Genomic DNA, 16,322 nt, shown 5'->3' with positions numbered 1-16,322 from the left:
TCTCGATAACAGTCCAGTTATAACACCTTTCTCTATCAACAGATTCTCATCAGCTGATTTACTGTAGGCAACAAAATCATAAAAGTTAAATGTACTCTCTGCAGTGTACATATCGATAATTTCTGCAGAGAGTAAGAGTAAATCTGAGCCAATGTTGTAGTTAATTAATCAAGTAGTTTCCCTCTACAGATGATGACTGATAATTAGTGATGGCGTCTGCTGTTAACAACTGAGGAGACATCCAGAATAGCTGGCCTTTTACATTTTAGGATGGGGGTCACGTGAGGATGATCATATCTGGGAGTCTGTGGCAAATAATTGATTGAAAACCCTTGTTCTAAACAGCATTTGGTCGGAAAGAAAATCCGATGTGATCAAACTCGTTTATCCATATTAGTGGTAGAGCGATTCTTTTAAATGCAGTCATCTGAATTTGAAATTTGTCATTTTGTATTTTGGGGCACACTAACCTTAAATGGTTAGTTCACTCAAAAATGACAATTCTGAGATCATTTACTCACCATCATGTAATTCCAAACCAATAAGACTTTTGTTCATTTTCCAAACACAAATGAGGTTATATTTGAACGAAACCTGAGAGATTTCTCTCCCTTCATTGAAAGTCCATTCCAGAAAAACTGACACTTCAAAATGTTCATAAAGACACCACATCTAATATGGTCAACTGTTTTAAGACCTAGAAGGTAGTACCAAATCCACACATTTGACAACAGGGGTAAGGATTCAAGTTACCCACCTTAAAAAAAAAAAAAGATGATTGGAGTGTTTGTGTGAGCACTTACAGGCACGTGCTTCATAATGACATTTGCATGAAAAGTGACACGGAAGGATTGTCGCTTCGTATGTAAATTTCATTGCATCTCAACATTTAAATCACGGGTGAACTCATGAACCTGACAAATGGTTGGAAGTGATGGTTTATCAGTTGCCCATTTCATGTGTATCTGATTTTCATGTGACACTGTTTTCCTAATGAATGTTGTTCAGTTGCTTTGACGCAATCTTTTTTGTTTAAAGCGCTATATAAATAAAAGTGACTTGATTTGACATTTCTGCAAAATGATCTTACGTTGCTTCTTGCACGCTTTGCTTTCAAAGTGAAATGTCTAGTGAGGGGCGCTAAAAGTGAATTTAGTTTTATCCAAAGCCAATAAATGTGATTGTGGCACCATTTTATTACATTGGTTGTTGAAAATATAGTGGCGAGCTCATCGGAAATGAAATGTCCGGTGAGGGTCACTAAAAGTTTTATTGCATTTGAAAACAATGCATCACCTACACTGAACCCAACCAACAGTCTTAACAAACACAAACTTAAGGCAAAAACACATTTGCTAAAGCCACCATTTAATTGTTGTCAGAGGACTCGTACCCAAGAGCTTCAAATCACAAGTGCAACTGTGTACCCCCAGGTGAGTTATACCAAGGGCGTCTACTATATCAGAAAAGCCATACATATGGAGCTGGTTATGTGATACAAACATCGAAATGTATTATCTTACAGATCATGTGTTCTGGACATCAGGACAACCAAGTCAAAACAAGTCTTTCTTAATTGATAACCTGCCCCTGTATTAAATTATGTGAAAAGGAACAAAAAAAAATCAATTTTGCTGCCTCCAGTGTTCAGTTGAGCTGGAAACTGCAGTAAATATTTTGTATAAGTACCATGTAGATAGAAGCATGTTTTTGCAATGAGTCTGGATTCGAGTTTTAGATGAGACTAGATTGATGATGGTGACAGAGTTGGGTGGCGAGCCTGAGCCGATCAAGCCCAGCAACGGCAATCAGAAGAACAGTCCCACGGTACAGTGGCTAAACCAAAGGCCTATGCGGCAATCCCCAACATCCAATTAGGACCAGAAACGTCACTGAGTTGGGGACCAAATGGGACCATACTGCTTCTCCACCATTTACGGATGCAATACATTGACCTTGTCTGATTGTTACAGTGTTGGAGAAATATTTAATCACTACTTCCTCAATAAGCACCTCCCATAACGTCCTTACAGGGAATTACACACTGCCAAAATGGCTTCACCACTTCTGCTTATCTTTGTGTTCAATGTAGAATTCTCCAATGATACAATTCCAGGTAAACTACATCATCTGTGCCTGTGCCTCATTTTCTCTGCTATATCTCTTGTTACTTTCTGACACACGGTCTACCTGCAAATGTACCGAAGTGATCCATCACAGCTTCACAAGGAACACGGGTGCAGTTCCAAAAATCATAAAGCAACTCCAAGGTCAGAAGACCTTGCCAGATACACGTATACAACATACAAATATTTTAAGTGGTGATTTCTCTTTAACATAATATAGACCTACCACAAATACGAATCCTACAGCGATACACCAAGATGACAATGAATCATGTATAGATTATAGAAAAAGGGAAACAATTGCGTCACTTACTGGCATTTGTTTAAAAAAATTATAAAAAAAATACACCTGGATATTTGTTAATATAATGCAAATTTATGACGTGAAGACATTACACAACTTGAACTCATACAAGAACAAAGACACTATGAGCACGGGAGATAAAGGGCGCGCGCATACGGTTAACCGCGTAGCCGTGCTGCAGTCAAAACGCGTTAAGTTGTAACTTTTGTGTTTTGTGAACGTACGCACTGCCGCAAGTTTGTGTAATGAAGCACCAGTAAAGGCAGCAATGGATGCTATGTAAAATGCTGCAATCTTTGCATGGCCCTCCCCCATTGGTTTCCTTCAGTGCCCTAGACAACGTGTTCATACCGCCGCACAATGGACTACTAAACCTAAGGATACATATACTCACGTATATACTAACATCTTACGTTTACACATACATAAACGAAACACGTATAGAGATCTATATCAGAGCAATAATACAGGTAAACCTTACTGTAACTTATTGAGTTCATTTGATCAAATGAGAAAGAAGAAGAGTGGCAGCAGTCTTCATTAGACAGCAGGAAAAAAAACCTTCACCACACACCACTGGAGAGAGCTATTCAAAAATGCATTAATTAAATTAATGCCACTATGTCGCCCATGTTGTTAGGCTATATACGTGTTTTAACAGCAGTAAGCTATTCTTTAAATAAGAAGAAAAAGAACAATGTAGTTCAGGCATAAGATATAAGATAGGCATAAGAGCGTTAAAGGCGTTATAATTAATTAATAACTCACCTTTACATTAACGTCTTTCAATTTTTCCTGGCGTGCTTTCGGCGACGGGTCCGAGACACGGGACATCGCGAGAAAAGGGAAACTTTACCAACAGCAGTCGGACTGTATAAAATCCAGATGTCCGAATTTTGTTGAGAAAACAAGCATCCAGTGCGTTAGGTAATATTAAAACTATACATGTGTATTAAAGCTCAATTCGGTCTTACATGAACTGGGTGTATAATAAGACACACAAGGTTTTTTTCTTTCACAGGAAACTCCACAGCCTTCGTGAGATACTGAATCTAATAAGACTATAAACCAATAGCATTCGTGTATTTCTCTGACTGACAGACGCTTGACCAATCAGTTGCCACACATGTCCGACCCCGCCCATAACAGATGCTACAGTATATAGACTACAGCAGGACGCGCCACATGGTGTGTGTGTGTGTGTGTGTGTGTGTGTGTGTGTGTGTGTGTGTGTGTGTGTGTGTGTGTGTGTGAGAGAGAGAGAGAGAGAGAGAGACACACAGTCGAGGGAAATCCTGAACAAACACTCCACCATAGATGAGCGTTGGCTCAAAACATGTTATTCTATGGGATAGACTAACGTTGTACAACTGAAATGAAATGCATTCATTAAAACTTAAAATATTTTATAAATAACCTGTGAATTTAATTTTTTTTTTTATAAAACATCTGTATTTATTGTTTTTAATCAGGAAAAAAAATAATTTCTATGGGTCACTCAACTTACATTTTCGATCCACCCCAAGCAACAAATTGTGGTTTAACAATACCACATTTTCACTTTGTCTAGTATAAAGCATTACAGTCAAGCTGTTAAGCAAGTCCTTAAACACTAAAAGTTCACAGTGAAGGTTTAGTGAATAATTAAACTGTATAAAAACTGCAGTCAGCTGACTGGGTCAAGAAAAGTAAGTGAAACAACTTGTATCTTAACAGCATGTATGGGATTTTGAGTAATAAACTTTGGTAAATTTGTTCAGCCAATAAGCAGTTTTATTGCACACATAATAATGATAATGCTGGTTTTAATATCTGCTGCTTGGTAAATTACCTTCTTTTGGTTTACTTTAGTGAACTGACTATTAGATCTATTTTAGGAAATATTAAAATAGTAAAAGCACGGGATCCTGTACCTTCTCCTACAAATGGGAAGGATCACTTAAAATTCTTTATATACATTGTTCAAAAAGAGACTGAATACCAGGATAGTCCTTTTGTCATGTCAATGTCTTAGCAGTTCGTAAAATACCTTGTATCTTTGTTTTGGATTTTACGTTAAGGTTCCAATACCAGGTAGACAAACCATACTTAATGACACTTTCTAATACAGACTGATAAAAAAGCAAAATAATTTTACTATCAACACCATAAAACCACAATCTACGTAAGAAATATAATCTTTGTGAAAGTTGTTGCACTTGTGCAATTTCCTGTTTGTGAACAAATACAGGTGTGATCTCTAATACCCTTAGGATCAAAAATGATTGCCGCTGATTTCTTTGTGTTCACTTTTAGGAAATTAGCGTCACACCAATCAATAAATGACGTAATCACAGAATAGTAAATAGAAGAAGAGTTTTACTTTTTCAGTAAACTTAGAATATAGCTGTATCATCAGGAAATGTCAGAGTGCCTGTTAGAGCACTCATTAGAGTACAATGGAACTGGTGAGCGGACATAGCCCTGTGGAACTCAAGTTCTACAGTATTTCACTTGAGACAGACTATCGTTTACTTTGACTCTCTTAGCTCTGTTTGTAAAAAGGGAAAAGTACCACTGTATAATTGCAGGATTCACGCCTAACGGTTTAATTTTTTTAATTACAACATGTTGGATAGTATTAAATGTCAAACTAAAATCAGTAAAGCAGTCAAGCATTAGCATCTGAATCCTTCAGGTGATTTAGAACCAAATGCATCAAAGTATCGTCAACCGTTCCTCTACATTTCCTATAAGTGAAAAAGTGGATCTAGTGGGTTACTAACATCTGCTCTTGCTCTTTTTTAATATGATATTTGTGATGATATGGATTTGTATGTCTATTGTATGCATAGTATTTTTAATATTCTTATGTGTATCAGGTGATGTTGGAATGTTGGTTTTGAGTATACTCCAAATTTCCCTACAAGGGACAATAAAGTATATTTCATATCATTTCAATAACCAGAGGCTATGGTTAGTATATGAAGTATGCCCGTTACCAGTACTCCAATAGTTTTTTGTCTAGTCCCCATAGTTCAACTGCATAAAAACTTAATTAAAAGTCATGCAGTTAATCAGAAATCTAGATTCTAGCCAATTTGAGGTCTAGCATGTATTAACCCTGGATGCAGATTTGCGGTAACAAAGGATACATTGTGTCTACTAAAGTAAAACTTTACTTTAGCACTACAAACCACTGTGTTCATATTTAAAATAATACATTAAAATAATATGGTAAGACACACCAGTTAGCAACTTCAAACAGCTAAGCGAGCTGTTTTGTACAGCTAAAATAGCTGGAAATGGATGAGACCGGAAGCCTCGCACATAAAATTTACAAAGAATACAAATCATTTGTTTTCGTCTGTTGTCCTCTGTATCATCTTGTTCTGTCATTTATGAAAGTCTGTTTCCAAAAATTATGGTTTTCTGTTTGTGCCACTGTTGACTGCTTTGTATAATACATCTGTCTTGTGTTATTGCTGAACTTGTGTTGTCCCCTCTGTCATGCATTAAGCTAAGTTTTATGCTTTATTATGCGTGGAATACACAACTTTTGTATGGATTTTTGCTCCAGTTTGCAGTCTGTATGAGTCAGAGCCAGCATTAACATTAATCAGCACTAACCTTCATTTCCCATCTTGAGACCTTCACACACCACACTACATTCTCCTCCCATTTGTACCTTTATTTTTTTATTTTGTCACTATTGATTGCCTTATCTACTGTATATTTCTCACTATACCTTTATTATTATTTTAAAGCTGACCATGTCATAGTATGCAGCAGTTTGCAGTTGTGTACAGATGTGTCAGCATTTTCTGCTTTCACACTTACCATAAACACTTCCCCATAAATATCTGTGGGTTACCTTTCACTTCACTTTCATCTCCCTTAAACTATGGTACAGTACACATAAACATTTTGAACCAAAAAAATTTTTGCTTGTCAGAATGGCAATTATATTGGTACCAAATATCGAACAAAGTGTTTACAGTTTTCAGACTATACAATGCTTACCCAAGGACTTACCTTGTGTATTCCTCATTGTACTATTCTCCTCATCTCTGCATTTCTCTTCTGTGTTCCTGAGTATTCCCCTTGTTTTATCCTTGTATCTGTCATCAACTGGCAAGATAAGACTGCCTGTTCATTCTGAGTTCAAGTTCTCATCTCCATTGTTCACTCTGCTGATTTGGCACTTACCTATTGTTTCTGAATTCAGAATGAGGAAAGAATTATAATATATTATAGGGAGAGGAAATTTTATGAGGAAGCATAGTAATGATTATTATGGAAACAGACAAGATAATACATGGGTTTAGAAATACAAAAATAGATATTTAAATGGACGCTATAGATTTAACCTTAGTATTTGAAAGGAAATTATGTGTATGAACTTTTTACTGCAAAATCTGTATGGATCAAAAAGTAAAAAAGATACAGATGGAAGTTTAAAAGGGCAAATATGTAAGCATTAAGTTCTTTAGTAAGGTCAGATGAACAGAATCAGAATTGGAGCTGGCAGATAAGAAGAATCCAACTGAAAAATGTGGAATTGTATATGAAGAAAGTAGAAGTTATATACTAAGTAGGATATAGTAATAAAGAAATAATGTATAGAGGTGATACTGACATCAGTGAAATACAATAAGGAAAATGGGAGGAATTAAGAACAACTAAATCTGAAAAAAATAAAATAAATAAAAGCTGTGATTGATATTAAAAAAGTAGAATGTTGGCAGAAGTGTTTGTCAGAGAACAAAATGATGACATGTCAGAAGATATAATAACAGAGAGCAGAGGAACACAGAATAAGATTTGACTTATTAAAAGAGCTTATGGAGGAGTTGATTTAATTAAAAAGAGCTGTAGGGGGAGTTAAGCATATATAGTCAAAGACATTATGTTACATAATGATTTCGAAATACATAGGTCATCAAATAATTAGATTTTTGTTCAGCAAGGTATGGAATGCATGTAAACGTCCTTCACCATGGAAACATGGAATTAATGTGCCAGCTGAAAAAAAAATCCAAGTAATCACAGCTGCTCGTTATAACTGCTAATGTCAAACAAAGTTTTTGTTTATCATTCATAGGCTGAATTATGTAATAGAATGAAAGGAGTGAATATAAATAGATCTGAGTAACATGGATGCTGTGATACAAGCTCCGCAGGTAGGCCTATAAATAATTATATTGATTGAGTTAGGAAAACACCGTGTCTGGCAGCTCTATGTGTCATGGTTGTAGTAGGAGTTGGATATAACGGCAGTCTTTTATTAAATAAACCTTTAGATGACAAAGTAATAAAAACAGAGGGAGGCTAAGCAAACAGCAGCAGACTCACAGCAAACATTAATTCAGGAAATGAAAAAGAACTGAAAGAAACTGAAAGGGTATATACAGTATATAGATATGGGATAACAATTAAACTAGGAACAGGTGATGATTATTAGAAACCAAATAAACGGAATATGCAACATGAAAGGTGAATATATCACAACTGAACAAAATACAAATTAAGAGTGGTATGAGAAAAGCCATATGAAAACGGCAATGACAGTATCCAAAACACAACAGCCATTCACCAGCTTCTCACCACTGCATTTAAGCAGCCTTTAACAGTGTCAGAATGGGGTAAAGCAAATACCAAATATATTGGGATGTAGACATGGTGAGGCCATACAAAAACAAAGGGTAAAAATCTGTTGAAAGCTTGAAATCTCCTCACACACCCACTTCAGGGTGAAGTCTGTGCCAGAACTTTATGAACTGGAAAAAAATCTAAACTGATCACTCTGCAGTTTAAAGAAAATGAAAGAGAAATTTACAGCACCGTAGTAAAACCACACCAATGAGCTTAAAAAGGCTGATCGAAAAATGGAGCGCAGGTGGAAGAATAGAGAACAAACTCTACAGCAGCTAATGCTAACTGTGACTGTCAGAAGAGATAAAACTCTGCACATCAGGATCGAGCTACTGAACTGCAATAAAGAGTACTAGTTTTATTACAAACAGTTTTAAAGTTTGCAGGCAGTTTGTGATTCAACAGATCAGTTTATAGGTATTTGTATGGGTTACACAGGACGTGTTCAAGAATGTTATTTTTAAAAACAGTTCAATTTACTACAATCTTGAGTATCCTCCACCTGGTTGCTTTCTTCTGGTGATGGTGGATAAGAGGTGGAACCAGTGGAAAAAGGTTAAATCTGTGCCATTCACAAGGCCTTGCCATTATAGAGTGAGCTTTCAGAATGATGAAAGAGCGATGGAGGAGAACATTGTTCTCAGCTTTGGAGGTGAATGTGGGCTTCTGCACTGAAGTAGTGATAGCATGTGCATTTCTGCATGATGTCTGTTTAATGCATGGTTATGTGCAATTCAGGAACAGACTGGGTTTCTGCTCCTATTGAGATCCAGCTTCCACTGATAGAGGATGATTACACTCTGATGGAGCAGAATAGATGTATTCATTAAGTTTCCTGTCGTACAGTTATTTTAATTTTTTTTGTTCAATAGTTTGACCTTTGTCAAATGGTGCTACCTAGAACCATTAGAAGAACCCCTTTATCCTCCTTAGATTTTGGACGTTACTCCACTCATGTTTGCAATGAATAGGAATTTACAACAATTGTAAAAACAGTTTTGAATCAATTTTATGCTTTTCAGGGGACAAAAAGTCTTGTGTGGGGGCCCTGGAATATTTCCTTATGGGGGGTACACTGTACACTGATCCTTCTTTGCCCTGTGGATTACCATTAAATGCATTATTATTGAATCTTCATCTTTGTCTTCATCATCTTCCTAGCAGCAGCATGACACAGTCAACCAGTGGTTGAAAGCAGCATGTAAGTGTATTTATTTCTTGTCTCAGTAGTTTTTAGCGCAGCTGTCATTGCAAGGAAATGCTTGTTTGTTTACTGCGTTGAGACGTGCTGAAGTCGTGTTTGGTCTAGTGTTGTATGTATCACGTACCTTGTCAGTTACGTGCGCTAGCTTGGCCCTTTGTTGTGATAAATGGTAAAGTGTGTTCAGCTGAATTCAATGACAGTTTGTCAGATGAGTATAAAAAAATAATATACCACGGCAGCCCTCGTATGAAGCCTTGTGTGAAGACTGACGAGTGTAGAATCTAGAGACTTTACCTGTGCGACTACACTGAGCAAGAACACCAGTAACAGACACAAGTATCGCTTTTTATTCGTCCTCTTTCCTACAACTTGTTTCACTTCTGTTTCAGTTGGTAGTTGGTTCAGTCTAGTATTACTAACACTCGCAAACCACACATCACACACCATAGGCAACACAATCCTGACAACCTGCACTTTTTGCCTATGTCTGCTAACACACTACTTTCTTTTCCTATTGGTCTCTGGGATTGCCAGCCTGTGGTAAACAAAGCAGATTTCATTAAATCTATTAATAGTCATTCAAGGCTAAAACCAGAGGACACTGCTAAACCTGCAGCACTCTCCATTCTCCTTTTCCCACATCCCCCATCTGACTGGAAGAGGTGGAGGTACTGGTCTGCTTATCTTAGCTTATGGAAATGTAATACTTTAACATCTCTGGAAATCAACAGTTCCTTTGAATCACATTTGGTTTTATCACCCACCCTCTTAAAATCCATTATGTTGTTGTTTACCGACCTTCAGGACCTTTGGAAGAGTTAGATGTGTTGCTCTCAACATTTCCCCTGAGGATGGTACTCCTCTTGTTATGCTTGGAGATTTCAACTTCTACCTACAGTAGATAAACCTCAGGCTTCAGACTTCCACACTCTGCTTGCCTCTTTTGATCTTAAGTGAGTATTACCTACGTCTACTACTCTACTCTCATATGCTGGCTACTCCACTGCACTCGGATCACTTCCTCCTCACACTTAACCTCAACTTGGTTCCTGACACACCACATACTCCTCCACATGTCATCTTTCGGTGTAACCTACACTCTCGCTCATCCTATCGGCTATATGCTATGGTTTCATCTTCACTTCCTCTACTTAAACAGTTCTCATCACATGATGTGAACAATGTTACTGACACTTTCTGCCCCAGGGCCATCCTAAGCTGGCACGGGGCCCAGTGTGAGGTAGGGAGCAGGGCCACCCTTGGTCCATTCGCCATGGGCCCAGTGCGGCCACACAAATTGCATCCCCCTGCCCTTAGAGACGCAATAAGGCCACCAGTTGAACAGACCGTTAGAAATGTTAGTTGGAGCACAGCTTTTTAGTAAATTGGATGCCAATATGGGATTCTGGCAGATACCATTGTCAGAGGATTCTGCACGATACTCAACATTCATAACCCCTTTTGGAGGATAATTCTTCAAACGGCTTCCTTTTGGAATAACAGCTACTCCAGAACACTTCCAGAATAGACTTGCTACAGAGATCACTGATGGACTGGAAGGCACAGTGTGTCACATAGACAATGTTCTGGTGTGGGAGGGGAACAGAGAAGGAGCAGGACATTCCTCTACATGCGGTGTTGAAGAAAATGCAAAAGGCAGGCATTACTCTCAAAGTACACTTTTTAGTGCACATTATTTCTGCCAATGGAATTAGTCCTGACCCAATGAAAACAGCAGGCATTAGTAAGACAGAGCCCCTCAACTGTGAGTGAACTGAGAAGCTTCCTGGGGATGGTAAATCAGCTAGGGAAGTTAATTCCCCAACTGGCAAACAAAGACAAAGCTCTCCGTGACCTGCTGTTGGAAAATATTTTTTGGGTTTGGGGCATTGAACAAGCCAAGGCTTTCCAAACTCAGAAAGAGTCCCCTCCTGTTCTGGCCAATTATGACTCAAACAAAGACTGTAAAGTGTTAGCTGATGCCTCATCCTACAGAGTGGGTGCCATCCTTATGCAAAGGTTGCCAAAAGGTTGGAAGCCAGTAGATTATGCCTCAAGATCTCTAACTCAGACCGAGCAGAGATATGCACAAGTTGAAAAAGAGGCATTGGGTCTCATGTGGGCAAGTGAAAAATTCTGGGATTTTTTCATTTGGCAAGCATTTTGAATTGGAAACTGACCATATGCCAGTACTGAGTCTCTTGGGGTCACTAGTTCTGGATGCTCTCCCTCTTCATATGCAGAGGTTCAAATTGCAACCGATGCATTACTCCTACTCCATTGTTCATGTGCCAGGAAAGAATTTGTGGGTAGTTGACACCCCGTCACGCACCTCTGTAAAGCAGTGTGAGCCACAAGAAGAGAAATAGTTCTTAGAAGATGCTAACACATATGTATTCTCTCTCATTGGGAATTTGTCTGCAAGTACAACTTAACCGGAACAGCTGGGAGAAGAATTAAAGAGTGACAACATATGTTCCAGTGTGATGAAACTGCAGCCAGAGAGAAAGGGGAATGTCCTTGCATGGCCTAGTCGGAGCCCAGACTTAAACCCCATTGAAAATCTGTGGAATGACTGAAGACTGCAGTCAACAAATGTTCACCATCAAATTGAATTGAACTTTAGCAGTTCTGCAAAGAAGAGTGGGCAAATATTGCGAAGTCTAGATGTGCAAACAATATACTGAAACAGGGGGTGAACCTTTTTTCAACTAGGTGATTCTGTTTTTTTATTTTTTAACTTTTTCTTGCTTGTGGGTGTTAAATATTTCACTCAGATGTTATAAGTTGACCTGAGTAAATATAGCTGGATAAAACAAAAACTCTGTCCATGTTCTTTTCAAGCTGCAAAAGCCACAAAAAGTGATTATTTAAAATGGGGATGATTATTTTCTATACTTATTGTAAATAGTCATGCTGATGAATAAATTACAGACAGGTTTGATCGTCCTGCTTTACATGCTATGTGCTTTTCAAATGGAAGCCTGCATGCTAGTAAGGCTGCGTCCTTCCTAGTCCATGGCATAATAAGTACACATAGCGATGCAAAAATGTTTCTGCCCCTCGGTTACGGCAAACAAATACTTTTAAAATAATAATTTATATTTAAAATATATTCATTGATTTCCTATTTCTATTTCCACAGACGCTTTTAAATTGTGTGATTAATTTACAACAAAACTAAAAACATAATACCTTAATCTCCTAAGTCATTGTTGTTTTGTTTTTAATTACATAATGAAATTGGAAGTGCTGATTCATTTTTCTCTAATTCTTTTTTTGTGAATTGGAATGTGTGCAAAGGATTATGGGTGACAAGAAGGATACACTATATGCATCCTTCAAAATAATTTATTTAATTTGCAGCTGACATGGAGCCCTATCTTTAAATGGCATAGTTAAATTCTGTAACAGCTTCCTCTTCTTTATACTAAAGGCATAATTCATAATTTCCATTACCAAAATTACTTAAATTCCTTGTGTGTTCAAGCATACTTGGCAGTAAAGCTCCTTCTGACTCTGACTGCACTGAAGAGAGGCAAAACCAAATCCTGAAGTTCTGGATAGAGTTCAGTCAGGCTTGTTGTGATTGGAAGATGAATAAACTCATGTGTCTGGGTAAAGAGAATGCCTTAAAAATACATTTGTGAAGGGAATCCTAACAAGAAAGGAGATCCATTGAATATGTGACAATGTGTAAATGTAGATTCATGAAAAAAAAAAGGAAAAATCAGTGAATACTAGTTTTTGAGTTTTCTGAATTTGTATTTGGTTGCACATTTGCAAGCTATATTTTGTTGTATTTTGTGAATGTACACACATTTTTTATTCATATTTTGTGAATATATTTCAACTGAGACTATTCTGACTATGAATACCGAGCTCAAGAATGTTTTCGTTAGTTTTTCATGCACAAGTCTTACATCACCGCAGGTCCAGGGCAGCATTCTTGCGTCAGTTTCCTGCTCTGGCAGCACTCTCTTCATTGTCTTGGTTTCATTTCTCTTTTTTTAGTCTTGTGCTTAAGCAAATGGCCTTGTCTTTGTTTGTATTGGCCATGTGCTCATCCTAGTCAAGTCCTCATTCTGTTAGTTGTTCTTACCTGTTGCTTGTGTGATTTCTTTCCTAATTATTGTGCACTCTTTCAACCTGTTCTTGCCAGCATAACAACAACCCTGCATCCCAATGTACTATAGATCCTAAATAGCCTGGGATTCAAAAACTCCTGCCAGGGTAAAGGTTCTCAAAAACTCTGGTTGCAGTGTTATCGTGTAGACAGTGAGACCAGAGATCTTGTCTTGTGATGTCGGAGCATGCACTGTTATCTCCGCCTACTGGAAACTTCTTCTGATTGGCCAGCATGGCTTAACGGTTGAGATTGCATAGCCTCCTGTTGGCTTGGCATGCTCTTGACACTGCTTCATAGCATGCTTTTGCATTTTCATGTGGACAGAGATTTTTTTTTTTAAATGGATGTTTATAAAAATACCCGTGTACGGGTGGACATGGCCTAAGTGGTCCTAAAGCATAGTATGTTGAAAAGATTATCACAAAGTCCCTGGAGACTCGAAAGTTGTGTGTTCGAGTCTCAGCAGCAGCAGGAATTGTAGGTGGGGAGAGAGAATTACCAGCTCTCTCTTCCACCTTCAGACCTTCAGGAACCACGACTGATGTGACCTTAAACACACCAAACCCCGAATTACTCCCTGGGCACCGCAACAAAACGGCTTCTTACACCATACTTGGCCACACGTCACATCACTAATACTACAACATACCCGCTGGAGAAGGATCCGGTTCAGAAACTACAAACAACAATAAATGGAAAGACAAAAACACACACACACACACACACACACACACACACATATATATATATATATATATATATATATATATATATATATATATATATATATATATTACCCATGTAATTATGTAATTATTTTCTTGTGAACAGATTTAATTGTGATATTGCTACATTGTGTACATTTTGTGATCTACATGATGAAACATTTTATCATTTATTTTGGAGTTGTCCTCCTTCAATTTGTTTTTGGACAGATTTCTGTTCCTTCTCATGATGCCCAGCTTTTAACTGTATTTTAAAAATGTATTATTAGTTTTTTTCTCTTATAACAAATCTTACCATAAGGAATATTATTTAATTAATCTGCTTATTTTGTTAGCTAAATTTAGTATTCATAAATGTACATTTGGAGGAAATAAGACTTTATTTGAATTTTAAGAGCAGAAATTTAGCAATACCTACATACAATATTGGGGCTGAAAAATAAGGAAGCTGCAAAATGCGTTTCAATCTGTGAACATTTTCACATCTTTGTTTAACTTTTAAATTAGTCACTGATTATGTATATGTATTTTTATGTCTGTTAATTTGCTTTCCTTTTTGTACCCCGTGACTGCAGTTGTATTTCCTAAAAGTCAAAAAAAAAAAAAAAACTCTTCTGTTACACACCCAAAAGTAGGCAAATTAGCGTTGCAGCTCCACCAAGAGGCAGCTGAGTTCACTGCAGCTTTCCCAGAGGTGACCAATCTCATAGACTCGTAGTGTGCACATACTCTTCAAATAATCATCCCACTGAAAAAAAATTAAATTAAAAGAGATTTCTTAAAAAATACATTAAAACCGTGACCTGGAACTACTGCATACATCTTTGTGTTGAACTAATCTAATAACTAGTAAGATTGATCTTAATGACCCATGAGTTTACCGCTTTCTTTACCACAGCCATATCACCCTGCAGCCCAAGACTGGCTGTTAGTGTCTGCAAGTAACATTGAATATATAACAAAATCACATCTTTAATTAAGTACATTTATAAAACAGCTACATTAAAAAAAAAAAAAAAAAAAATATTGAAAAACATGAAATCCCCAGCAATATCACTGCCAGGTCAAATATTTAATCTAAAAAAACACTAGTGGTTTTGAATGTATGTGAATGTATCAATGAAAAACATTAAACAATAGCTACATTGCAAACATGAAATTTGAAAAAGGCTAAATTCACAGCAATGAAATTTCTATCCATTTCAAAACGTTTTAAGTGCATTGTAATAATGAGGAAAAGACAAACAATATTACAAAAATGAATATTAAAAAAGGTCTCCAAATTCTCCATCCATCATGACTGAATGTGGTTGTTATTTAATAAACTTCATATGACCGATTCACATAAATATGTAAGGTCAAATGTTATTGTAGTCATTATGTACAGTATGTTTAATTTTCGTCAGAAGTCCAGTCTGATTTCAGATTCTGAAAGTTCTGTTTATATGAATACTAAACATTGCAATGCAACTCACATATTTGTTTACGTGTGCATTACATGTATGCAGCAAGTTCAGAACCAGAGAAATACTACTGAATAACAAATAATTCAAGTTTAGTTTCTTATTATTGTTACATGCTTTAATGTGCTGCATGGATGAACTAAAATAATAATAGAAGAAAAGTTAAAGAATAAAAGGCACTAAGTAATCACATTCACACATTTTTGAACTCTTACTAATTAAACACACCTGATTCAGCTCATTAGTAATGACACCAAGACCAGAAATAGATGGGTTCAGGCTATATCTATTTGAAAAGGAATCTTTTTTTTTTTTTTTTTTTAATGATTTGACCTTCTCTCCACTAGACAGCATTTTTGTCCTCCAAAACCAGCTTTTTGAAGATGCTCACCCAAGAGGATAAATGTGAAACTGTTTGTAGTGTGGACTGTGAAAACAGATGATACATGTTTAGTCATGTGACGCAGATTGTAACGATAGATCTTGTTATGGATAATACCGCCTGCTTTGTGCTATTCATTTGTTTCTTGTGAAGATAAATGCTACTGTTTTGTGGCAAAACATGGGGGCAACTGTGTTTTAGACCAGACAGGGAACGGACACACCAGTGAGTGCTGGAATATTAAACTAAAACCATAACTGTGCCAGACGAATAGCATGAGAACTTTATTATCTTGTCTCTCTGTATCATCTCCTTGAGCTTTAATTACATTTTGCACGTGCAGCAAGGCAATTTT

At 37.0% G+C, this 16,322-nt stretch overlaps 1 protein-coding gene across 3 annotated transcripts in view; it reads right to left on the bottom strand.

Annotated features, from left to right (window-relative positions):
• The window catches only part of LOC113060026 (rho guanine nucleotide exchange factor 2-like), a 42,934-nt gene extending 39,416 nt beyond the window's left edge, over window positions 1-3,518 (bottom strand). The window contains exons 1-2 of one of the 3 annotated variants that reach the window (XM_026228799.1): window positions 3,405-3,518; window positions 3,199-3,300 (exon numbers count right to left, since the gene is read on the bottom strand). In XM_026228799.1, the coding sequence (XP_026084584.1) occupies window positions 3,199-3,264 (66 nt within the window). In that variant the 5' untranslated portion in view covers window positions 3,265-3,300; window positions 3,405-3,518. Of the gene's footprint in view, window positions 1-3,198 lie in introns of all 3 variants that reach the window. The other 2 variants (XM_026228798.1, XM_026228800.1) reach the window with 2 other exon arrangements.
• Window positions 3,519-16,322: the final 12,804 nt, after the last annotated feature.

The sequence above is a fragment of the Carassius auratus genome, chromosome 41, assembly GCF_003368295.1.
Source record: "Carassius auratus strain Wakin chromosome 41, ASM336829v1, whole genome shotgun sequence".
NCBI classification, from domain to species: domain Eukaryota; kingdom Metazoa; phylum Chordata; class Actinopteri; order Cypriniformes; family Cyprinidae; genus Carassius; species Carassius auratus.
The sequence above is the reverse complement of the archived record's forward strand: the minus strand, read 5'-3'. Positions and strand labels throughout refer to the sequence as shown.